The following is a 25,736-nucleotide window of genomic DNA, read 5'->3' on the forward strand; positions in this document are numbered from 1 at the left end:
AGAATACAAAGAAATCTACATCTAAAATTGGAGGTGAATTCATCAGTTTGGTAATATTAATACAAAATTTATATGCAATTGGTTTGAGTTCCTTAGAAATGTGGGAGAAGACGATCTACGGGCTTATGAAATGTGAAATATTAAAAAACAATTTCTATGCAATGGCTTTGGTATTCGATCTAAGTCAACTGATGAATGCTTTTCATACTCATGTTCATACCGACTCAATCGACTTAAGTCAGGAAAAAGCTTCCTCTACTGGCTGCACAAATAAGACCATACGAGGAAATAATAGCTATTTTGAAACCATTATTAAGTAAGAAACCTCTAAAAGGAAAAAAATATGCAAGTGAAGTTGTAAATACTGTAATCCATAGCATAAACTTGATTCTTTCAGGCCCTTCTACAGAGGAAGAAGAAAAGATCTCTAATAAGAGAGGAAACTCGAAAACAGCTAAGAAGGAAAAAAATGTTAAAAAGCTTAAAAAATCTAGATTGAGTTCAATCTCTTCATCCTCTTCTTCTTCTAGTTCCTCATCTTCATCGGACTCATCTAGCGAATCTGATGATGATGATGATGATTTCAGTTCGCTTTTTGAAATTGATAGGAGAAGTAATACAACATACATTAGTCAAGAACTACAGTTCTTGAAAAACAGTAAACGACATAAAATTGTTACCCCTGGCGAACAAGGCTCCCACTTAATCAAAATAGAAATTACATCAACTAAAGATTTAAAAAGTTGCAAGAGTCCTAAGGACTTTTGGCAGAAGGTTTCGAAAAAAGGAGTGTTTCTTTTGAATACCGAAAATGAAGATGATAGTTCTGCTTTAGACACACTAAATAAATTATTATGTGTTTATGGTAAAAAATTAAAATCAATAAGCAACATTAAAAAAACGGTTTACAAACCACAAAATTTAGGAAAAAGGAAATAAAAGTAGATTATAGCTGAGATTTGGTAACTGATTCCAGAAAACTAGACATGTGTATTTGGGTTTAGAAATAATGTAGTATAATTTAGAATAAGAATTTTAGTTCGAGGTTTTATGACTTACCACAATTTTAGTTAGTTCTATTCAAAAACACTCCTTTTGTCATAGAATAAGAATTTTAGTTTGTTTTAGAGAAGCAGATTAAGTTCGAAGTTGTAACTTTATGTATTGATTTTCTTTTTTTTTTTTTTTAATAAATATTCCTCACTTTCAGATTTATTTGTTCGTGACCTTCAGTAACCTAGCCTGCTTATATCCTCATCACAAAAATGTCTAAAAGACCTTTGTCAAGCACTTCAAGAGATGAGTCAATGGAAATTGATTTTCACCGTGAAAGTAGCAGAAAAAAGCAACGTCTTGAAGCTTGTCACAGTGGTAACGTTTTTGTAGAACTTAAGAGTGCTTTTAGAGGAATTTTGAAAACTTATTACCTCAAAAACGGATGCGATGAGGTAAAAGACATTGCTTTGTTTTTAGAATCACATAAAGTAAAACTTATAGAATTGGTAAAATCAACAGTTAAGTGTTAATGGTGCAGTGAAATTTAATCTTGTGTTTGAATGTACGTATATTAAACCACTTAGTGAAGAAACTCAGGCAAGAGCCTTTAAGACTAAGAATAAAAAGATTTTGTATGACTCTTCAATTGATTCAATAGTTAAAAGAATGTACAGAAAGATTTCTCAAGAAGAAAGCGAGTATCTTGACAAAGGAAGTGGTTGGACACTGTATAAAATAGATGGTATTCTCGTAAGATTTAGTAGGTACAGACCTCTCAGAGGTAGTACGTATATTCCACTACCTCAAATCATTGAAAATAAAAAAGCAGTAATAAATCCAAAAAATTTACATGATAATCAGTGTTTTAAGTGGGCCATCATTTCTCGATATGTAAAAGGTTCTCACCGAGAACGTGTAAATAACCGATATCTCAACTTACAGAATAAATTCAATTTTGAAGGAATAAGTTTTCCCACACCACTTAATCAAGTAAAAAAATTTGAAAAGAATAATCCCAATGTAAGTGTTAATGTTTATAGTTTCAACGAAAGTGAGGATGTTTATCCATTGAAGGTATGTGACAAGGAGCTTAAGGAACATTTCGATCTGCTTCTCTTCACAAACAATATAGGTATAAGTCATTACTGTTATATAACTAATTTTTCTAGATTAGTTAGGTCTCAGATAACTAGTCATGAAACACAAGCTTCTTTCTGTAAGAGATGTTTTAAACACTTTCAGGGATCTAATTCTAAAACACAGTTAAAGAATCATATAAAAGATTGTATTTCACATAAACCTATTAAAGTTATTATGCCTGTTGACAGTGATGATTCGGACGAACCGTTGTTTTTATCTTTTTCTAATTTTCATTACAAATACCCAGTACCTATTGTAGCTTATTGCGATTTTGAATCTATTCTAAAAAAGCCTTTAGCTGAAGAAAAGTTGTCTCAACATGTAACTGTAAAATCTATTCACGAGCCAATGAGCTTTTGTGTGTATTTTGCTTACGATAAAGACAGTCTACCTGATGAAATATTAAATAGCTTACCGAATGAACCATATTTGTATAGAGGACCTAATGCCTCGGCAAAATTTGTAGAATATATAGTAAGCATGGCAAACCTAATTGGTGATTTATTAGATGTAAACAAATCAATGCTACCTCTTACTCAGGAAGAAAAAGAAAGAGTTAAGTCAACCACTCATTGTGAATGCTGCAATTCGGAGTTTACTGAAACTTTTAACCAACCTTGTAAAGATCACTGTCATTTGTCAGGACGTTTTAGATCAGTTTTGTGTTATGCTTGTAACTTAAAGCGACAAAATCAAAAGTTTCTTCCTGTAGTAATTCACGGAAGTTCAAATTACGATAGTCATTTTATAATAAAAAATCTAGGTTGTGATGAAAGAAAAGTTGAAGTAATTCCGAATAGCAAAGAAAAATACATTTCATTTGTTAAGCATACAGAAAGTGGAATTAAATTAAGATTTGTTGATAGCTTTAGATTTATGGGAAGTAGTTTAAGTTCGCTTGTACAAAATTTAAGCTTAGACCAATTTAATCATACAAAGATGTTTTTTAACAACGAAGACTTGCCATTAGTTACTAGAAAGGGTGTTTATCCATATGAGTTTACAGATGCTTGGGAAAAACTTGATTTAACTCAGTTACCAAGCAAGGAATGTTTCTATAACACTATGACTCTAAATGACATCAGTGAATCAGATTATGAACATGCTAAAAAGGTTTGGAATAGTTTTTCAATGTAAAACACTAGGTGAATATAGTGATCTTTACCTTAAAACTGATGTATTACTTTTGTGTGATGTATTTCAAAACTTTAGATTAGTATGTCAATCAAACTACGATTTGGATCCTGCTCATTACTTAACCTTACCTAGTCTTACTTTTGATGCTATGTTAAAATTTACAAACGTAAAACTTGAACTTATTGAAGATTATAATCAATATCTTTTCATTGAGAAAGGTATAAGAGGTGGTATTACACAGTGTGTAAAACGCCATGCAAAATCTAATAATAGTTACATGGGTAACGCCTTTGATCCTGGAAAAGACAGTTCATTTTTAATATATATAGATGCAAACAACTTATATGGATACGCAATGTCAAAACCTATACCAAAAGATTCTTTTAAATGGTTAACCAAAAAACAAATTAAGACATTTGATGTTTTGTCTGTACCTGATAATGGGGATGTTGGTTACATAATTGAGTGTGATGTAAAATATCCTCATCGTTTACATGACAAACACAATGACTTACCGTTCTTGTCAGAAAACAAATGTCCTCCAGGATCAAAGCAAATCAAACTCCTAACTACTTTAGAACACAAAAAGAAATACGTTTGTCACTATTTAGTTTTAAAGCAAGCTTTGAATCATGGATTAAAACTAAAGAAAATCCGTAGAGTATTGAAATTTAATCAAAGCACTTGGTTGAAACCTTATATAGATTTCAATACTAAAAAACGAAAAGAAGCAAACAATAGCTTTGAGAAAGAATTTTATAAGCTTCTTAACAATGCTATGTTTGGAAAAACAATTGAAAATATAAGAAAACGTACTAATCTTGAACTGGTAACTGATTCCAGAAAAGTAGAAAAACTTGTTTCTAAACCTGGGTTCAAGAACAGAATTGTCTATGGTGAGAATATTTCAGCCATTGAAATGGTAAAGGATAAATTGTATTTTAATAAACCAATCTATATAGGTTTTACTGTTCTTGAATTATCTAAATTGCATATGTATGATTTTCACTATAATGTAGTTAAACCTTTTTTATTCCAATAAGATTGTTAACGTACTTTATTTAGATACAGATTCCTTTTTTTATGAAATATTCACTCCTGATGTGTATGAGGATTTCCTCAACCCAAACTTAAAGTGCTTTCTTGATTTGTCCGACTACCCTAAAGATCATAAATGTTATGACGAGACAAACAAGAAAACTCTAGGAAAATTCAAAGATGAATGTGTAAGTATTCCTATTTTAGAATTTATAGGTTTGAAACCTAAATTGTACACATATACAACTATGAATAATGAATATCTTACAACAAGTCAGGGTCATAGATTGAAAAAAGCCAAAGGTATAACAAAATCAGTTGTAGATAAAAAAATTCACTTTAATGATTTCCTGAACTGTTTGAATAATAAAGTCAATTTAAGATGTGATGTAACATTATTTCAATCAAAAAAACATAATATCAAAACATTATCAGTAAACAAATTGGCATTAAATTATGATGATGACAAAAGGAGTGTTTGTGAAGATGGTATCAATACAATGGCTTATGGACATTACCAACTAAAATGATGTTAACAATATACATTCACCTGTTGTTATGTAAATATTGTAAATAAAACTGATTGTATACTAATAATTATGTGTTGTTATTTTTTTCCTATTCTAATTTAAGAGTACCAAGGAAATTAAAGAGACAAAACATTTTAAATAACATTTTGTTTATTATATTTGATTTTTGAATTACATAATTTTCTTTACAATTCCAGACAATGGTAAATATTGAACCAAAGCATCATGAATTATCAAACAATATGCAGCTGTATTAGCAGGTACTTCAGCAGAAGTTTGAATTTCTAGACGTATATCAAGTGATCCAGTCTTTAGTGTTTCTAATTGTTTAGAACAGTCTATAACAAATAAAGGAGTTTTAGCTAAAAATGTTTTTTTATCGAGACAAGGTTGATCATCACATCCTGAATAATAAGAAGATTGAAATCTTGTATACAAGTCATACATTAGTGATTTATTCCCATTCAAGTTATCATATGGATAGTATTTGCTGTTGAGGTACAATTTAACATTTTCCAAACTACAAAAATCAAAATGAGATGCATTTTTAGCAGCATTGTCTTTACGATTTGTTTGAAAACCTAGTATGACGTAGCGTGGCTTTTCCATAACTGAACTAGTTTTAACTGTCCATGTTTGAAACTGCGAGGCTGGTAAAGATGGATATTCGTTTAACTGCCATCTTCTAAAAGGAATAGAAATGGGTTGATCTTTATCTACAACTTTTAAAAGAGATAATTTTATATTGTCTTCAACTTGTACGTAAGGTACTTTCCAAATAACTTTTGTCAAATTTATTTTAAAATCATGTAAAGCAGCTCCACTCTGAATGATGGCATTCTTATCACTTGATGCCCTTAAAAGTACCAATTCCTGTTTAACATTTAATAAAATATGATTATAATCTTCTACAAATCCAAGAAGCAATTTAAGAGGTACACAAAAAGAAAAGTTAGTTCTATTACTCAAATTTTCTACTGATGTAATTTTCCAACCAGCATTTTCCATCCAGTTGACATCACTTGGGCGAGATGTAAGTATATTTTTCATTGTAGTCGTAATACCAACATTTTTAACTCTATCAATTTCTGTACCACACAGTTCATATCGTATTTCATCAAACAAAAATGACATAGCATTATTTACCAACTCCGTAGTTATATCATCAGAATTGTCAGCAACCTTTATAATTTTTCCCTCAATCAGAAGGAAACTTCGACTTGGTAATGTGTATACATCTTGTTGGTGAACTGGAATTCTAATTTCATCACTATTCTTTAATGAATTCGAAGAGTATGGATTGTGAGAATGCCATTCAATATTAATTACTGAATCATCAAAATTTACATTTTCACCAATATCCAGTATTCCGTTCATGATGATAAAGGTGATTTAAATATTCCTAGTGAGTTAAGAAATATGCGGTTCCTCAATGTTAACGGCTTCACTGTTCGAGGAATACTGACATTTGGTGTAGTATGAAAGGTTTTAACTAACTTTTTTTTAGAAGATGCAGAGGTTGAGTTAAACACCAAGCCCATAGTTATTTTCCTGCTTTCTCTCTAATGTGAACGCGTAAATTAATGTTTTCACCTCTGAAATTAATTAAATCTCCGTTCTGATCTTCTAGTTTTATGTTAAATTCTGATAAATTATTTTGTTTGTAAATTGGAAGATATTGTACTGATTCAGGTCTTTCAACAATTTTAAATCCAGGTCCAACCACTGGATAAAATTCATGTAATACGTGTCCTTCGATTCCGTCTCTATATGAACCTCCTACAATATTACAAGTGATTCGTATGATATCAACTTTGTTAATGGCCACTTGACTTGATGATACATGCCATTTATTTGCATCCAATATCTTGATATCTTTATCTATAAACCCAAGTAACGAACCTAAATTGTGAGGTTTCGAAACGTCTATTCTCTTAGAACACCATATTTCACTTTTAAGTGTATTGTTGTTTGCTTTTAACTTGAATGTTGTAGTCGGATCTATTTCTTTCAATTTATTGTTAATATACTTATGAATGTCTTCTATTTCATAAGATCCTGTTGGAAGAGATATTGTATTGGAGCCGATGTAAAGTACGTTATTGATATTTTCTTCAATATTGGGAATTGAATTGTAAGTCATTAAATCCAAAAAACCCATTTCCCAGTCATTAGATCTTGATAAATCTAAAGGAGGAAATAACGTACACTTGAGATCAGACGATCTTCCTGTAACACAAATCATTTCTTCACGAACAAAAAGTCTAAACACAAATGACCGCAGTTAAAAGTATTTTCCTTCTGCCTCGGAAAGTAATTGTATTTGATTGTAACGTGATGGGGTCCACTGTTAAAATAATCCTCCAACTCGGTCGGCGGTCTTAAATTACCAAAACTGTCAAAGTATTCTACGTTATATCCACGTTTCACATAACATACCCAATGTGTACCTTTTCCATTTATACTATCTAAATTAACAACTGCAGATTCATTATCGTTAATTTTAGGTGGTAACAGGTCTCTCATAAATACTCCTCTAAAGTATGGTAACTTTAGAAGCTTAGCACATTTTAAAATGTCAAACTGTGATAGCGGTTTACTTGGAAGCTCATCTATTATTTTCGATGAATATATTTTTTTTTTTTTTTTAATCCTGATCCGGAATACGGTTTTAAATATAACCCCTTTCCCTTTAAGGTTTTTTTCATTTGCTTTGTTTTGTTCTTGTTTGTCTTTGTTTTCTTATTGTTTTTTATATTTTTATTTGTTTTCATCTGTTTCCTCTTCTGTACTGCTTTCTTCTTCTTCTTCCTTATTGATCCACCACTTAATTTAGATTTCGCTTTCATAATATTTGTAACTGCCCACGCTGCAGCTTTTTCACCTACACTTGAATCTGATGCTTTAAATCTATTCCAAGCCTTTTCAGCTAAGATTCTGTCAGCGTATGCTCTGTGATTAGTATCTTGATATTTTAAGTACGCTATATCATGTTCCTTACAAGCTGCGTCTAAACCGTTAATTCCTGGATCGTTTCTACTTAATCTCTTTTGTAAATCTGTACCAGGACCGCAGTACTGATAACCTCCAGGTAAATGTAATTCAAAAGGTAAAATGTCAATTCCTCGATTTATAATAGCACTTGCAGTTTTTCCAATTGTACTTAACAGTCCGGAGCCACAATAACGACTGAAGCGGTTGTTTCGCACAGCCATTACTTAAATACATCTAAGAGACGTCTTCACTTACTGGGGACTCTACTTTAACTGAAAAAAGATCAAGCCAATTTATGTTTTTATATTTTATAACTTTATTTATCCATTCGGATTTAGTCATCTTTTTCTTACTCCTTTTGTGAATTTGATAATAAATTGCGTAGGTTATGTCGGCAATATTTTCTAGAAAATATAATTTGTTCACAGCATCGTACAGAAACTTAGGTTTAGACAGATTTGATATGGTAGCACTCTTTGCATCAAGTTCTTTAGTTGTTTTATTAAGTATTAATGTGTTATCTCTTAAATATTGCACATTAACAGCATGTTTATTGAAGTATTTTAAATTTACAATGTCATACTCCTCAACCGGTTCACTAGCACTGCATATAACTTTATTTTTCGCATCAAACTTTCCATTTTCAATCCTTAAACAGTCTTCGATGGAATCTTTTAAATATTGCACGTTAACTACATCTTGTAAATTTGAAGGTTTTCCAACATTTGATATTTTTAGATTTTCTGCATTAAACAAACTCCCATCTTTGGTCCTTAACAGACTATTGTTTTTGATGTAGTTTAAATTTACAGCATCGTTCTTCTCGGTAGGTTCTCTGACATTACACAGTTTCTTATTTTGCATATCATAATTGCCTTCGATAGTAAGTTCGAACCCTTCTCCTTTTGGACCTCTAAGAACCTTAGTCGATCGTGAATGGTGACCAAATTTATCAACACTCATGATACATGTATATCATGTGAGGAATAGAAATAAAATGAACAATATTCAACTTGATAACAATATTTATTTATTTATTCACTACAACGTTTTTTGACAATACAGGTTCTAATTCAAGTAGTTCTTCAATGATTGAGTTGATTTCATTTGAATGACCTGTGTTCCCCGCTTGTTGAGATGCTAATAATAACCTCAATCGATCTACAAGTTCATTTGGATCGTCAAAATAGACATAATTAGGTGCGGTGTTTGTTAAATTAATACCGCTCCCGGTAGCTTCTTTATTTACCAAATCAGAATATGTTGACATGTGATGGTCTTCAAGTGTTGGTACTCGATTAATCAGAGGAGCAATTATATTTTTATATTTACTTCCTCTGTTAGATCTAATTTTTCCTGTTGCTGAATAATTCACTCTATAAACGTTAGTTTCTCTCAAAATGTCAGCATATGCATTTAAATCCTCTTCAGTATAAATATAATCGTTTGGAATGTTCATAACTATTAATTCATAAAGACCGGGTGTACCTTTATATCTTTTTCCATCTATTAAAATATCATCAACATGAATATCTATTCGTTTGTCTCCTATCATCCAAGAATCACCATCGATTCGAATACCATAATTATGGTCTAGAGTTTTACCTCCTTGTATAAGTTTTAGAAAATAATCTCTAGCAATTTTCCCCTTAAACTCACGTTCTACAAATTCCTTTGCAAGTTTTTTTCCTTGGGGTGTTTTTAATAATTCCTGTCCACTTGTTGACTCGTATACCATTTCCTCGTCAAACTGCTTTGGCGGCGGTGGTGTATTCATTTCAATATCGTTATTATCATTTGTTAATTCAGTTTCCATATAAGAATCATGACTTGCTAATCGTTTTGCAGTAGGAAGCTCTTCACTATTACCATCATCATATTCATAATCACTCTCATAATCAGGTTGAGTTGGAAGATTTAGGCGAGGCTTTCTCTTAACTCCTTGAGGATGTTGAGGTAAGTAACGTTTCGCAGGTGTTTCTTCATGGTCTTCTAAACTTTTCCTCTTAAGTTCTTTCTTAACTTCTTGCTGCTGTTGTTGAAGCTGTTCACCCTCCTCAACTAGTTTTTGTAACGGTTCTGATATTGGTTTTAATTTGTTTTTCCACATATCTTCAGTTTCTATAAGGTCACGTTTAAGTGTTCTATGTTTTCGTTTTATATTTTTTCGGAGTTCTGTAATTTCTTTGATAATATCTTCTTTTGTTTTGTTAATTTTTTCATTCTCAATTGGTTCACATTGATCGTCCTCTGTTGCTTCACTCTTCATCTTTACTCCTTGATCGTCAAACATCGACTGAAGGAGTAAATGAGATGCAAAACGATTTGTAACCTCTCCCTTTATAGTGTTACAAACGTATCAAATCCTGATCGATAACGTCCTTTATTAACTTGACTTTCTCTATCGATAACAATAAATTTATTGTTTCCTTGATCCCATACCCTAAAGCAAATAGTTCTAAATGTATCGAAACTCATGTCAGGGTTTACATGATCATGGTAGATATGTTGCAAGTTACGATCATCTTGTTTGAAAACAACTATAAAATTAGCATTATCACGTACCAACTGTTTTGGAATGTAACTGTACGTTTGACAAATATAAAACGTATCAACATCATTATGTCTTCCCATGGAGAAGTAATTTTTTATATTAGTTTGTTTACCACAAGCTACATCATCAAAAATCATTATGGAATTCGGTTTCACTTCACTTGGGTGTGGGACTTCATCGTTGTCTGAAAACGAAAAGTATCCAATCTCAGGAAGTTTTTTTAACACACATTTCAAAAACTCATACTTTGATTGATACAATGATTTCGAGAATATATAAATATTCTCAAAAAACAGACCTTGCGGAGAAAATAATAAATTTAACATTAAGTTCGTTTTTCCGCAGTTGGAAGGACCGCAAATTATACATCTTATAGAATTAGGTAATAATTTACCATGATGTTTTTTGTATTCTGAATTCTTCTCCTTTATTATCATATCTAAATTTATAACAGAAAAATTATTTTTTTGTTTTTCAAACTTCATTATAGAAGATCTACTTTATTAATCCAACTGTCATGTGATTTATCAAATCCTAACCAACGCACTAAAACTTTATCACCTTTTTTCCTAACAATCTTTTCTACTAAATACGTGTCTTTGTAATTGGTTTTGCTTAGTTCCTCTTGATAGAATCCTCCTTTAATGACATTTCCTTTATCATCTCTTAATATATATGTAATAGGTTTCGTTAACTGTACTTTATATACAGTATATATTTCATTGCTCCATTGAGGAAAATAACCTTTAGTAAACACTTTAGATTTTTTGCTTACTCTAACTGGATCACCAACTTTGAATTTTTGTTTTAACTGAGGAGTTTTACGGGTTTTAACAATCCTTAATAAAATATCTCTCTCATTTAGATTTGATACATCAACAGGTTTGACTCCTATAGTTCTGTGAACAGTATTGTTATATACGTTTACAAGCTTTGGTAATAAACCGAGCCAGCGGTAACTACCTTGTTCACTAAACGCTCTCCACATTTTACTTTTCAGTGTGCGGTTAAACCTTTCAACGATTACAGCTTTTTTATCTGAGAATGTATGATAATGATTTATGTTATACCTATTTAGTAACGATTTAACTCTAGAATTGAACCATTCAGTTCCTTGGTCAGTCTGAAAATGTTTCATAGGATATTTTAATAATATTGGTTTTAGAGCTTTCTCAATTTCAATTCCCATTTTAGACTTCAACGGTATAGCAATCGCAAATTTACTGAAACAATTAATGATTGTCATTATATATTTAAAACCCTTATTTTGTTTTTGAAATGGAATCATTTCCACCAAATCAGCTTGATACAGATCATTAATACCCTTAAGTTCAACATGACGAGTATGAAAATTCCTACGTGCTTGTTTATGCAATTCTCTTGCTATACCTGCTCTTACGCTTAATGTATTCATCATGAGGTGTATAACAAAAGTGAAAATAATAACGAAATATATTACACATAAATACTATTTATTTTACACTTATGTAACAAGTTTACAAAATGGTGAACCTTTCCTGTGTTCTTCTTGCGGATCATCTTGAGGTGACCAGTGATCCAGTGTAACGCCACAGCTGATACACGTAGTTGCATCACCATCTCCAGTGTAGAATAATCCTGTTTGTACCATTTTCTCCACAGAAGGGTAAGATTTAGGCCAACGCATGAAAGTTTCTCTCATCATTTCTTCTGTTTCCAAAACAGATTTCTTATATTTATCATAATTACTATAATCTTCTTTTATAAACTTGCTCATTTCACAGTCAGGATTGTTGATTTTATGTATAAAATTTACATGTCTTATGGTGAGACTTGTGTTATCTGACTGCCACCCGCATCCACAGCAAACAATATATTCAAAAACATTTTGATCGGTAAAATCCTGACGTTATTAAATCCTTTTTACTGAAATTGAACATTCTGCAGCACTCATCGTAGCCGTTTTCTGTCATCGTTGTTTACAATTAGACTGGCAAGCCGATACTGTCAATTATTTCACAATAGAGTTCATTTATCTATGAACTTTGTACAGATGATGATGATGCAACCTTCTTGGTTAGACAATAATTGCAATGCCTTCTCTTCGGAGTATTTGTATTATCTGGATAATGTTCCGTACACTTCATACTTAATAAAATATCCACATCATATTTCATTTTATCCGGAAGCTTATCATACACGTTTTCCACGTCCTCAGAGTGGTTTACAATAAACTCTTTTGGAAGACACTTGACTAGTTCCACTGTCATATTCTTGTATCCTTTATAGTAACACTCTTTAATAGCCAAATTTACTTTTTCAACTCTTTCCTCCACCAATTTTTGGTTTTTCAACCAATTTAACAAAACATGAACATTAACATAAGCACAGTTGTGAAAGGTATGATTAAAATTACATTGTTTCATCAAGGATGGCTGGAAGAAATAAGATCTTAAAGTTGCTAAACAAGGACAACCGAGATCTTCTAAATTCACAACATTTACATCAAAATCTGATAGTAAATTAGTGATAAACTTCTGTTTTTCATTTCCTTTCACGTAAACGTTACCATTTAAATTCAAATTTTTAAATATATCCTTCAGTTCATTGTATTCTCTACAACCTGATCCCCAAAACAGTCCATGATATTTTCTTTCTAACCAAATTACTTGTTTTTGAAGTTTATGAGGAAGTTCATCAAAATCACATGGCGGTTGAAACAGATGAAGTTCATATACTTGTGCATCTGTAGATATAAGAGCTAGTTCTTTCACTATAAACTCGTTGGAAACATTTTTAAAACCTTGAAAATCTATAATAAACTCCATTTTTATCCGTTCAATTCAGAGCCAGGTCACAGAATGATATGCAAGAAATACAAAACACGATATAAATATCTATATTTTAAAATTACGTCATAATATGTGGTTCAAAGGTTTCTGATAAGATATAATGCATAGTTTCATGTTCAACCATTGCGATGATGTCTATTCATATTTCTCTTTCGATAGTATTTACATCTTGATCTTCCGGATTTTAATTCATACAAATCTCTATTCCTTACTCCAGCATCATGCTCTAATACATGTATCGTCGCGTTCAACCTTATAATTACACCATTTAACTGTTGTATCCTCGTAATATAGTCTTCAATGTCTTTTTTAAAAGATTCATTAATTTCTAAACATTCATCAAATTGTTGACAACAATTATTTTCCGAATTCGAATTGTAATAAGTGTAATTGTCTTCTGATGTTAGGATCTCTTCAGAGGAGTTCATTCCTTCTCCACCATATAAATCATTTAAATCGTATTCACTGTCATCTTCAAACGAAAGTGTTGCTCCAGTGGGTTCATCTTTATGAAATTCACCACTTTTCTCATGTGTAATATTTAAATAATTCAAGCTTAGTAACGGTTGATCAGATGATTGTGGCGAATAGTATAAATTTATTTTTGTTTTGTTTGGTATTGCGTGAGCTATATGTGTGCTCCCATTAATCCAATGTTGAGATGTAAAATTATGTTGACTATAAACAACACAAACAACATGAAGGAAGAGTGCGTATGTTGCACTTAATATCACCATGATGGAGCAAATTATAATAATAAATACCATTGTGAAGTTTTCCATTTATAACAACTAAATATGATTAATAAGCACATTATTATCGACAATGAGTCATAGCCTAACTACGAACACAATCGAATTGCACAACAAAAACAGTAAATTCTGAAAAAATCTTTAACGAGATACCGTTCACGCTTGTAATTGCTGTTTGGTATATTCATATTTAAAGTTTTTTACGCACACATTTTTATACCCCTCATCTAGAGGATTAGGAGGCACATGATCGTTAACTGTCGTTGCTTTCACTTCAAACTCAATGTCTAGTATATTAGATTTGGGTACTGACAATATCTCAGTTCATTAAAAGTGTTATCATCAATGTTCATGAATCGAGTATCCACAAACTCTTTGTTTTTTATACAAACGGATCGTTACCCACGCGTTCATAATAATAATAATTATATTGAATCACAACGCGAGTATTTTCCTCACTAGATGAAACTTGAGAGTTCTGAGTTGGTTCACTGCTATTACGTGAAGTGGTTTGAAATGTTTGAGCCTTGTACCATTTAGAATCTCCGAAAGTCCACTTGGTAGACGATACGAATCCACTCTGAACAGGTCGAATTTCTTTCTCCAGTTTTTTTCTATTATAACATTAAATAATCGTACCCAAGCATCTCACACAAAATTTTCTTCTTGTTGACAAGTGTAAACAATAACATCACTGACGTCAGTAACGTCCGTGAACCTGAGGTCAGTAGACCGCGATACGAAACGTAAACAATAGTGACGCGTGCTAATCTCCGATAAGACGTATCAAATTGCTTTTTAATTGAGCTCAAGGTTATCTGGCGCGTGCCAAACCGGAAAAAGTCGAAGGTTATCTTTGATAAGCCTTATCTAATTGATTTTTAATTGGGGTCCGGGTTATCTAGCGCGTGTTTATCATTGGAATGCGGAAAAGGTCAGAGGTTATCACTGATAAGGACCCCCCGCAGAGAGATAACATTCTGTCCTAGAACCTACAATTTACTACTACTTTTTGGGACTTAACATACACAATCTCATATTGGAAACCACTTAAAAAACAAAGCGTATCGTTGTAAACCTACTGGCTGCGAAAGCAGGTAACCCTTTCTTTGGTCCAAAAATAGCCACTAAAGGCTTATGATCAGTCTTTAACAAAAAACTGTGTACCATATAAATATTGACTAAATTTCTTAACACCAAATACAATGCTTAATGCTTCCTTATCTATTTGTGAATAGTTTTTCTCAGCGCTATTTAACACTCTACTTGCGAATGATATAGGTCTTTCTGTACCGTCGTATTGAATCTGACTCAAAACTGATGCAATGCCATATGGACTAGCATCACTGGCTACCACTAGTGGTAATGCAGGATCATAATGCGCTAAAACTTCAGCAGAGATTAACTTTTGCTTAATCTCTTGTAGTGCCTTCTTACATGCTAAATTAAATACAAAATCGGTATCCTTTCTTAACAACTGATACATTGGGGTTAAAATAGTGGATATCCTAGGAATGAAACGTGAATAGTAATTAACAAGACCAAGGAAGGCTTTAAGCTGTGTCACATTTTGAGGTTCAGGTGCCTTGACAATTGCTTCAACCTTACTAGGTGCGGTATGCAACCCTTGTTTACTGATAACAAAACCTAAATATTCTAAACTGTCACAGAAAAATTTACATTTGTTCTTGCTCACTGTGAACCCATTGTCTTCAAGTCTTTGACACACTAGTCTAAGTCTATGCATGTGTTCCTCATTGTTTTTACCTGTTACTAGAATGTCATCTAAAAATACAGTTACCCCCGGGATACCTTGTAATGTTCGTTCTATTATTCTCTGGAATATTCCCGGTGCTGAACTGATACCAAAACATAGGCGATTGTAAGCATACAATCCTTTGTGTGTGCTAATTGTACAATACGTTTGACTATCTACATCTAGTTTAAGCTGCTGATAAGCTGAAGATAAATCTATTTTAGAGAATTTTTCTCCGTTTTGTAGGCTGGCAAATATTTCTTCAATTTTCGGTAACGGGTGTCGGTCTACCTCCAAGAAAGGATTTACAGTTATTTTATAATCCCCACAAATTCTTATTTTCCCATTAGCCTTAATAATTGGTACAATGGGAGTCCCCCATTCACTGGTATCTACTGGTGAAATAACGTTCTCTTGTTCTAGTCTAGTCAGCTCGGCTTCTACTTTTTCTTTAAGTGTAAAAGGTAACGTCCTAGGTTTAAAGTATTTTGGTACTACATTTTCTTTTTAACTTTAATTTAACTGGTGCACCCTTGAAACATCCCAACTTATCCGTAAATACATTTGGAAACTCATTGTACAGTAATTCTACTTGTTTGTTGTTGTTGACAACAGACGGATTGACAGATGTTTGTTTGTTTACCTCTACAGGTGTGTTGTGGCTTCCACTGACAGGCGTGCATGCGTCTGCCGCGCTGCCGCCTGCAGTTGGCACAACCCCCACCATGCTCGTGCGATCGGCTGACTGTACATTGTTTACATTACTAGGCACTCTAACTGTTAAATCTAATGCTTGCATCCAATCACGCCCTAACAAGGGATTAGCCCCATTAGCTACGATGTATAAAGCTAATTGTTTCTCTTTACCTTTATGTTGTACATTGACCATAACCTTACCTAAAGGCCTGATCTTTTCATGTGTATATGAACTTAATACTAAGCTAGTTGGATACATGTTTATATTTCCTAACTTAGTCTTACAATCTTTTTCTGACATAACTGAAACACAAGCTCCACTATCGACTTCAAATACAATTTCCTTACTTTCCACTAATAACTGTACCGTTATTGGCTCAATTTTATTAATCTTAGTTTCTATTTCTTTAACCGTAAATAGATTGGAAATGTTCATACACATCGTCATTGTCTTTATGTTTCCAGTGATTATCTGAACCGGACTCTGCTGATTCTTTACTTTCCTCTACATAGTGCTGCCTACCTTTATAAACATATTGCTTTTTATTGCTGTAAAACTGTTTCCCTTTAGCTGAAAGCTCCTTAGACCTATTTGTAAAAACATTTGGTTTGTTCTCATTAGGTTTGTTAACATAATTTTTCGATCTACAAACTCTTTCAAGGTGTCCCTTCTTTTTACAATGATTACACGTGTACTCACGAAACCGACATTGCGATGCTGTGTGTGATCCTCGCTTGCCGCAACAATAGCAGGTGATGTCTCCCAGCGCCTTCCCGCCGTCCGATGACCGTCTCGCTGCGATGCTCGCCGCCTGTGTCCTTTTCGGTATCGACCCGCTGCTCTGCATCCGGTGAATACGTCCTCCTGCAGTTGTCATCTGGGCCGCCCCCTTCTCAGCAAATTCCATTGCAGTAGCTAGTTGCACGGCTTTTTCATAAGTGAGGTTCTCCTCCCCGAGAAGTCTTTTCTGTATCTGTTGGTCTCGCAGACCCGCGACTAATCTGTCCCTTAAGTAGTCTGGCAATTTATCACCAAATTCACAATACTTAGATAACTGTTTTAAATGCACAATATAATCGCTAACCGTTTCATGATCCAATTGATTCCGCCTACTAAATTTAAATCTTTCCGTGATAAAAGAAGGCTTGGGATGCAGATGATTCGCTATAGTGTCCACAATTTCCTTGTACGACTTGTCAGACGGTTTGTCTGGTGTAATTAAGTCTTTCAGTAACGTATAGGTCCTTACACCCATAACTGTCAACAAAGTGCTTAGTTTTCTTTGAATTATCGATATCATTACAATCAATAAAAAACTCAAATCTCTCTATATAAGACTGCCACGATTCTTCCGCACTATCAAAATAACCCATAGACCCGATAGTTGCCATTTTGTTTTCTTGTACACTCCGTAATAACTGTTTAAAATGTCCCCGGTAAAAATAATCGTTCTAACGGCATTAATTGCAAACGATTAAAATCAGCTTGTGCGCTGCTTACACCAAGAATAGTTTTATATCGATCGGCGTACCTTACTACTCCCGACCGTTGGAATGTCCGGAATGTCCTTGCACATTCGCGGTTATTTGCACGTGTTCATTACGCTTGTTGCCCTTCCGCACTAAATCACTGTAATTCACTGTTGCAGTTGTTTTCCTCGTCGCCACTGTAATGTATGCGGGTCGACACTGTACTCTCTATGGGTCGGGAAGAATAATTAAACTACACATTTAGAGTAACATTGCTCTAGGACCGCTCGTAAGGAACGGACGGGACGCGGAGGTTACATGACGGTGTCTGGTGGTGGACTCTGGGTGGACTGCTGGCTGGCCAGCTTGGACCGTTGGTTGTAGGGTAGTGGCGTGATGTGACGTCACAGGAGAGCAGCCTATGAGCATTCTTTATTCTTTTAGACCACATCGTATGTTACATCGCCTGACAATACATACTGCCAACATCACTGGTGCAGACATTAAATATCACTATGGATACCTACCAACTTAGTACTTCTCACACTAAATACACTACACAAATCTAACTTATTTCTAATGGATCGAATGTTTAAATGAAAAATATTTAAGGATTTATTGTCGCTGTAGTCTGACCTGGATGCTTGCCCAGCTGCAAGGGTTGGCAGTTTTCCGACGCAGTACTTCTTGAAGAGGAAAGATCTTCTTCTACTTGCTGTCTTGACTGCTGAGTTGCTGGAAACTGTCTCTGCCTCACTTGTTGTGATTTGTTGAATTTTTTCAACTATCATCTTTTGCTAACCTGTTTCCCTCGGGTGTTGAGATGTTGGCCGTGACGAGTAATGGAAGTGTCTCTCTGCTTTACTCACATCAACCACTGTAGCGTGTGAGTATTTCCGGCCTAACTCCTTCAAGCGCAGATTAGTCCTTCATACAGCTCGATTCACACAAGACCAGTTTACCAAGTCGTATCGCGTCGGCAGTTCAACCAGATACGACATTGGTGTTTTTTGTGTTGTCCAATGTGTCAGATATGTTTGACAGAGCCTCTTCAGCCTCATTTTCAGCAATGTCATTTGACCCACACATGAGTACCAAAATGTCTTTTTTGTTTAAATTTTCCCCTTCAATATTCTTTTTCTTCAAAATTTGCTTTGATCTCCCCCCGGGATTTATAAAACCCACCGCTTCATATTCAGTTAGGGAGTTGTATGTTGTTCAGATGCCAGGCTAAATTTCGACCATGACTATCAGCGCAGAGGAGAATCTTATTTTTGCCAGGTCTCTCATCATCAGAAGTGTTTTCTTTTCGTTCACCTTCTTTTTCATCCTCTTCTTGAGATAAAAGAACTTCAAAACGGTTTTGAGTTACTATATTAAAATTAGAATGTTGTGATTTATATAGCTCTTTTTCATATAATTTTGTACATTTCTTAGTGTTTGCAACTGATGGAGAAGCAACATTTTGGTTTTTTTTAGAACTCCATGCTCTTTTGCCATCCCTGGTGTACTTTTTTTCTGGAGTTGAATGAACCAGTGGAGGACTAACATGTAATTGTTCTTTATATCGTGTTGGTAAACTTGGCCAATGAGGCTCCTTAATTATAAGATTTTGTTCCTTTACTTTTCTCTCTAAATTTATTATAGTTTCTTCTTTTTGCAAAACTAAGTATTCTAACTGTACACTATGGTTTTTGAGTTGTATTTCTTCCTGTGCTTGCCTCAAATCTTCATTCAAGGTGTTTATGATTTCCATTTGATTCTCGAGTTCCTGAGTAACATCTATTTCTATTAAACTTGTTTCCAAGTCAAGCTCTTCAGCTATATCAGAAGATAAGCATGACTCACAGCACCATTTTTCTTTGGTTTTGTAGATTTTGTTGTAGTCATCATTACTTAAGGAAATACATTTAAAATGAAACCATTTAGAGCATGCTCCCCTACATAATATGGACTTAGCTTTCTTTATGTCCCTTGTACACTTCCCACAAAAAAATTGTTTTTTATTTGTCATATTTTAAACACAGTTAAAAAAAATAAATAAATAATAATAAATAAATAGCAAATTCAATAACTGTATGAAATTATTAAAGCTAGTGGTAGAATAAATAGTTCCCTTCCAAGGATGTGAGTTTGTTTGTAAACAAAGTTGGGTGTAGTTGACAGTTGGCAGTGATACCTGTTCAGACCCAGTCTTAGCTCAGCTCAGTTTACAGTCCAGAGGTGAGCTCGGTTATCTACAGTCCAGAGGTCAGGATGTCTTATCTCTGATAATTCTTTATCTGTATTCAATTAACATTCTTGTATTTCCATGAAAAAACTTTGATTACATTGTCCTTATCTTATTTAATTCACAGATTTTATTAAAACTACTCACATACACTTGAAGCTGGTTGTAAACACTACAATTTGATGTAAAACACTTCCTCGGCAGTTCTAAAAAACCACTAAGTTTATACAAAATATTGAAGAGCACACTTGTACCTGTTTGCTCTGTCAGGGCAACATGGAATGGTACCAACAGTATCGGTGATCCTAGGCAAGACAGGAACCTTCCAGTTAGGAGCTTCCTTCCTAAGTTTGTAACACACATAATTCAGAATATAGCGAAGGAAATCTTTGGAGACACAGAGAGGTTTTTCAAAGATCACACAGACTGAGGTCCTAGAGGTTGGATGCTCTTAGATTTTAGAAGCCCCTAAAGTCTGAATGTTATAGAACCAAAGCGAGAGAGTGACACTTCCAAAAAATCTATTGTAAACACTTCAGATATTCCAGGCCATTTTTCTCAATGCAGACATCAATAGTAGATCGAGGTAACCTATACACAGTCCTAGAGGTTGTAGATTTCTACTGTAGAATTGCCACTCCTAGGTGATCCTTTTTACCACTTAGTACCCATGGGCTTCCAGAGGGTAGGTTGTCCCAGGAATTTAGTACTACACATCCCAGAGGTGTTAGAAGCCAGATGGTTCAGTGCAATAAGTTTTAAAAGGTCAAGTTTTAGAAATCAACCTTAATCTTGTGGCTGATGAACTAAAAGATCTTATTTTAAATTATATGTAATCAGGAACATTAAGAGTAAAAAACTATAGGATTTTAACAACCAAACTGTGAATGTTTTTTTAATAGAATCAGGCTAATCTTAATCCTGAGTTGTTTTTCAATTCGTGTCTTTTGATTTATTTATTGACACTTAGTTTTTAAATGGATGCTGTTTCAAAACTGTTAATAACAATCAATTTTATTTTAAAGTATATAAAAAAACAATGTTTATGTATAGTTACAGTTTTTTTCACTTAAGTAATGTTTTAGTTACATCTTGCTCTTTAGGCAAAACTATAATTTACATATAGAAAATTAAACCAAAAGAAATGTTGGTTATGAAAACTATCAGCTGTACATTACTCTGTATTTGCATGGAGAGCATTTCTCATCCAACCATTCATCAATAATCCACTAGTTTATTATCCATGTTTATTGATAGTTGATTGTGTATAAGTGGTATAAATCAAAATAATAGTAAACCCGCAAAAGACCAGGTTAGAGAGTACTTTGTAAAAGGTAGGAGTGAAAAAGAGCAATAGGTCTTAAAATTATTGAAATAAAGGTAACAAGAAAATTATTCTAGGCAAACAAGTGCAAGCAACAGCATTCATACAGTACCTCTAAGGTGAGTTTAAATTGCATAATACTATTATAAATTTCTCTCTTAATTAAAACCAATATACCACTTTGTCTTCTTTAATACTCAACATGTTTTCAACCTTTGACAGGCTACTAGTAGCATTGTCTATGGGCTGTTCCGTCTCCGCAAGGATTCACAGTCCTCTCATGTTCCGAGATCTCATCCTCAACGCAGAGGCTGGCAACCTGCCACCATCTCTAGGTCTGCAAAGAAATACCCAAGAAAATGCAGAGGTCTGCTCCACACCTGAATGTATGGCTGCAGGTAAATACTCGCTGTTAAAAAATTACCTTAATTCCAAATTTACAAAATACAGTGATAGTTTATAGCATTAGTTTATAATGATTTCAGATTTTTGTTGTTGTTCTAGGGAGTAAAAATTTCCAGAACAGTTACCCTTACAGTCCCACAAGCTGATTTTATCTGTCAATATAGCAACTTTTATACAAGATTCTATCCTCTCACTGGATTAGCTGTCTAATCTCTCAATCATTTACTTATTAATTATCTTTCATTATTACTAAAAAAAATATTATATAAATTATTATTTTTGTAGGTATCAAGGTTTCATGAATAATGTGTAGGTCAAGTAAAATGTTTCTCTGTGAATAGTACAGTCAAATTTAAATAGTGCCTTTAGATCACTCTTTTTTTTATGCAGATTTAATCTCAAAACACTTATAAATACCTATCATTCTCAAGGGATTGATCCAGTAAAGGTATGTCCAGGTAACATTGCATTCATTGCGTTTGTTGAGTTTTGAACCTGGCCATACATCCTCCATAAGCAGTTAGATTGCAGTCTCCTACACTTCTTCAGTTTTCCTACCATCCTGACCACTGCTGATTTCAACTTTGTAATACAGCCAAAGGAGCTCAAGGCCTCTATGAATCTCTCCGTAGACCCCTGCCAGGACTTTTACCAGTTCTCCTGCGGAGGGTGGATCAAGAATAATCCAGTGCCTGCCACGGAGTCTCACTTCAACCAGTTTAATCTGGTCTCCAAGACTCTTTACATTCAGCTCCGAGGTTGGTGTTGGTGACTAGAGTGAAATGTTTAAATGATTGAACACTGCTGAGGGTTTTTTCAGCAAAGTTAGCTTTTGTTAATTGTGAATTGTTTTACCATTATGATTAAGCCTGCTCTGCACTAATAATTTATTAAGGATCTGATAATTGCTTCTTAAAATCTTCTCCTCTATCCATCTGTATGTCTGTCTGCCCATCCAGGTGATAAGGCTTGATAAAAAAGAACCTAGAGACTTGTATTATTGACTATCAACTGTATTATCTACATGTTATACAGTTTATTCTCATCAGCACAGGTATATAGCATATCTTTTAAATACTTTTGGGAACCTAGTATTTAAGGTACTTTCTACTGACAGATACATATTGTTTCCAGTACTAGTTTGAAAATAACAGATAAAAGTATGGGCAATTGTTAGTGTAATCGTAGAGAGCAAACGAATTATTGTAAAATTTTACTTTTAACTTTGAAAAACTGCTACTGAAACTTATAATTTAGTAAAAAAGAAGTGTATAACAGTGAATTTTTATCGCTGAATGTTTTTGAATGGTTTAAGTGTTTTAAAGATGCCAGAGAAGACGGTGAAGATGATTCGCAGGTCACCCTTCAACGTCTAAAATGGATGAAAATGTCGAAAAAAGTCACTAATTTGATTTTGTCTGACTGCCGATTAAGTGTTTGCGCAATCTGTAAAACTGTAGGTTTTGATAATGAATGTGTACGGCAATTTTTGAATAACAGTTTAAAAATGCTAAAATTGTGTGCTACAATGGTGCCAAAAATGTTAACGTTTGAACAAGAAGCTCGCAAAAATGTTTGTACTAACACTTTATACGCGATTGAAAATAACAGAAGTTTTTTTGAAACGATAATAACATGTAATGAAACATGGTTTTTACTTATAATCTGGAAAGAGCCAAGAAAGCTTGAATGAGTAAGTCAAAATTTAAAGCAATGATGGTTGTTGTTTTTTTTCTATCCATAGGATTGTGCACCATAACTGGGTTCCTGGAGATCAAACAATTAATCAATATTACTACCTTGAGGTTCTTTCTAAACTATGTCAAAGAGTAAGGGAAAACACCCCAAAATGTGGAATGACAAATCATGGGTTCTCCAGCAACACAATGCACCAGCTCATTCCACGTTATCTTTCAAGAGGTTCCTAGCCAAGTACAGCATCCTAGTGTCAGAACATCCACCTTATTCACCAGATCTTGCACCATGTAACTTCTACCTGTTCCCTAAGGTGAAGTCTGCATTAAAAGAAACAAGATTTGAGTCTCTGAAAGTTGTAAAAGAGAAAATGGTGCCTGACCTGAAGGAGCTGACAAAAGATGACTTCCAACACTGGAAAAATCGCATAGAGCGTTGAAGGGATAAAGAAGGAGTGTATATTGAAGGTGACAAGAGATTATGTATAAAATAAAAATAAAATATTTTACGTCAGTCTCGTTATTTAATAGCCTCATACCTTCTATCATTAAATTTGATTAAAACACAACGGAAAACTTTTCAAAACGCAAGAGGAATTATATATTACAGTAAAATTAAAGAATTGTTTCGATTAAAAAATTCTGGTAGAATAAGACTTATCTAAATCCTCAATCATTCCGATTCATCCAAAATATTTCTATAACATGAAAACAATTAATTAGGAAAATTTGAACATACTTATCATTCAAATCCTTACATTTTAAAAATACCATAAACAGTTTAATGTCCCATGTACATTCTTATCTACAAATAGCAATCACAATGGTAAACATTAAGTTAAATGGAACTTTTCCAAATCCATAACATGGTGACTTAGTATTGTGATACTTATAAGTTGCAAAAGAATCCAATTTTTGATGATTCATGAATACTAACTTTGATTACATTCTTATTTCATTCATATTATATGTTGTACTATTACACAGGAGGTGCTTTATTCTTATGGATGAGGGCTGCACCCTTAGCGTACAAATTTTTTTGCTACCGCTAGAATATTTACTACCTGAGCCACTTACTCCAATACCGAACGCTCACTTTTTGTGTGCCTTAATTTTTTGGCTAAATTGTGTCTTGTGTAACTAATACAATCAAAGATATAACATATTTTGATTTTACATGTATTGTATTTTACCTAATCGTCACCTACATAGTACTCTGTAAGCATTTTTATACAAATGGATGTTTATATTGTATGTCTCTGTAATACCTTTATATGAACTCTCATTTTTTCCAATATATCTTTTTTCTTCAGCATTGTAAACTCACCTTGTGGAATATCAATTTTGGTAATAGTAACATGAGTCAAAGCATTAGAAAATTACTTAAAGTAATGGATCATGATTCATGCTAGCTCTTTGATTACTCTCTTTAATTTACCTGTTTAATTTGAAGCAAGTAGGCTGGTCTTCCAACAAAATTTATTGAAGGTAACAAATTTAAATTGTAACTAACTAACTAAAATACAGACACAACAAAAATAAAACCAGTTAGTTACTCGCTAAACAAAAACAAAGAAAATACAAAAAAATTATTCACTTAAATATTGTCAGAGTATTCTGGTTCATGATAAACATTGTTATTCTCAGATTTACTGGAAGCTCCAGATTCCGATGATGATCCAGCTCCAGTGAAAAATGCAAGACAAAGCTACAAGGCCTGTATGGATACTAGTAAGTATTCTGGTTAAGTCAAATTCTCCATCATGATTACCTATCTCATTCAAAACTCCATTCAAGGAAACCATTGAAATTAGTTATTTCAGCCTCATTGTTAATTTTTGGTTCTAAATTTTTACACATCTTAGTAAAAAAGATAAAAAATTTTTAATGGAAATGAAAAAAATTTTATTTAAACTTTATAGAAATGACTCGAAAATGTCATGCCCAATTAAGTAGTGTTCAGAGTAAAAAACGCTTCACTTCTGTTTCTGTCCAAAACATTGATAAACATTTTCAAATTGCCAAAGGCTTTGAAAATGTGTTGTGATTGCCACAGTGTCATCAAATATGTTACATTATGAAATGGATCAAACAAAATAAACCGTATGTATGTTTAGCAGCTAGATATTCCCACCATTAACAATGGATGGTGATACACTTTTTTTGGCTTATATATAAATAAATATATA

General features: G+C 33.3%; 1 protein-coding gene across 1 annotated transcript; it reads left to right on the plus strand.

Moving 5' to 3' along the window:
* Positions 1-22,458: 22,458 nt before the first annotated feature.
* Positions 22,459-25,278, plus strand: LOC124372692 (neprilysin-like; the record flags this gene model as incomplete). Its single annotated transcript, XM_046831101.1, has 2 exons — positions 22,459-22,611; positions 25,195-25,278. Coding segments are annotated over exons 1-2 (226 nt in total), but the record flags the coding sequence as incomplete, so codon positions are not given.
* Positions 25,279-25,736: the final 458 nt, after the last annotated feature.

Source organism: Homalodisca vitripennis, unplaced genomic scaffold (assembly GCF_021130785.1).
Source record: "Homalodisca vitripennis isolate AUS2020 unplaced genomic scaffold, UT_GWSS_2.1 ScUCBcl_3826;HRSCAF=9596, whole genome shotgun sequence".
Lineage (NCBI taxonomy): Eukaryota > Metazoa > Arthropoda > Insecta > Hemiptera > Cicadellidae > Homalodisca > Homalodisca vitripennis.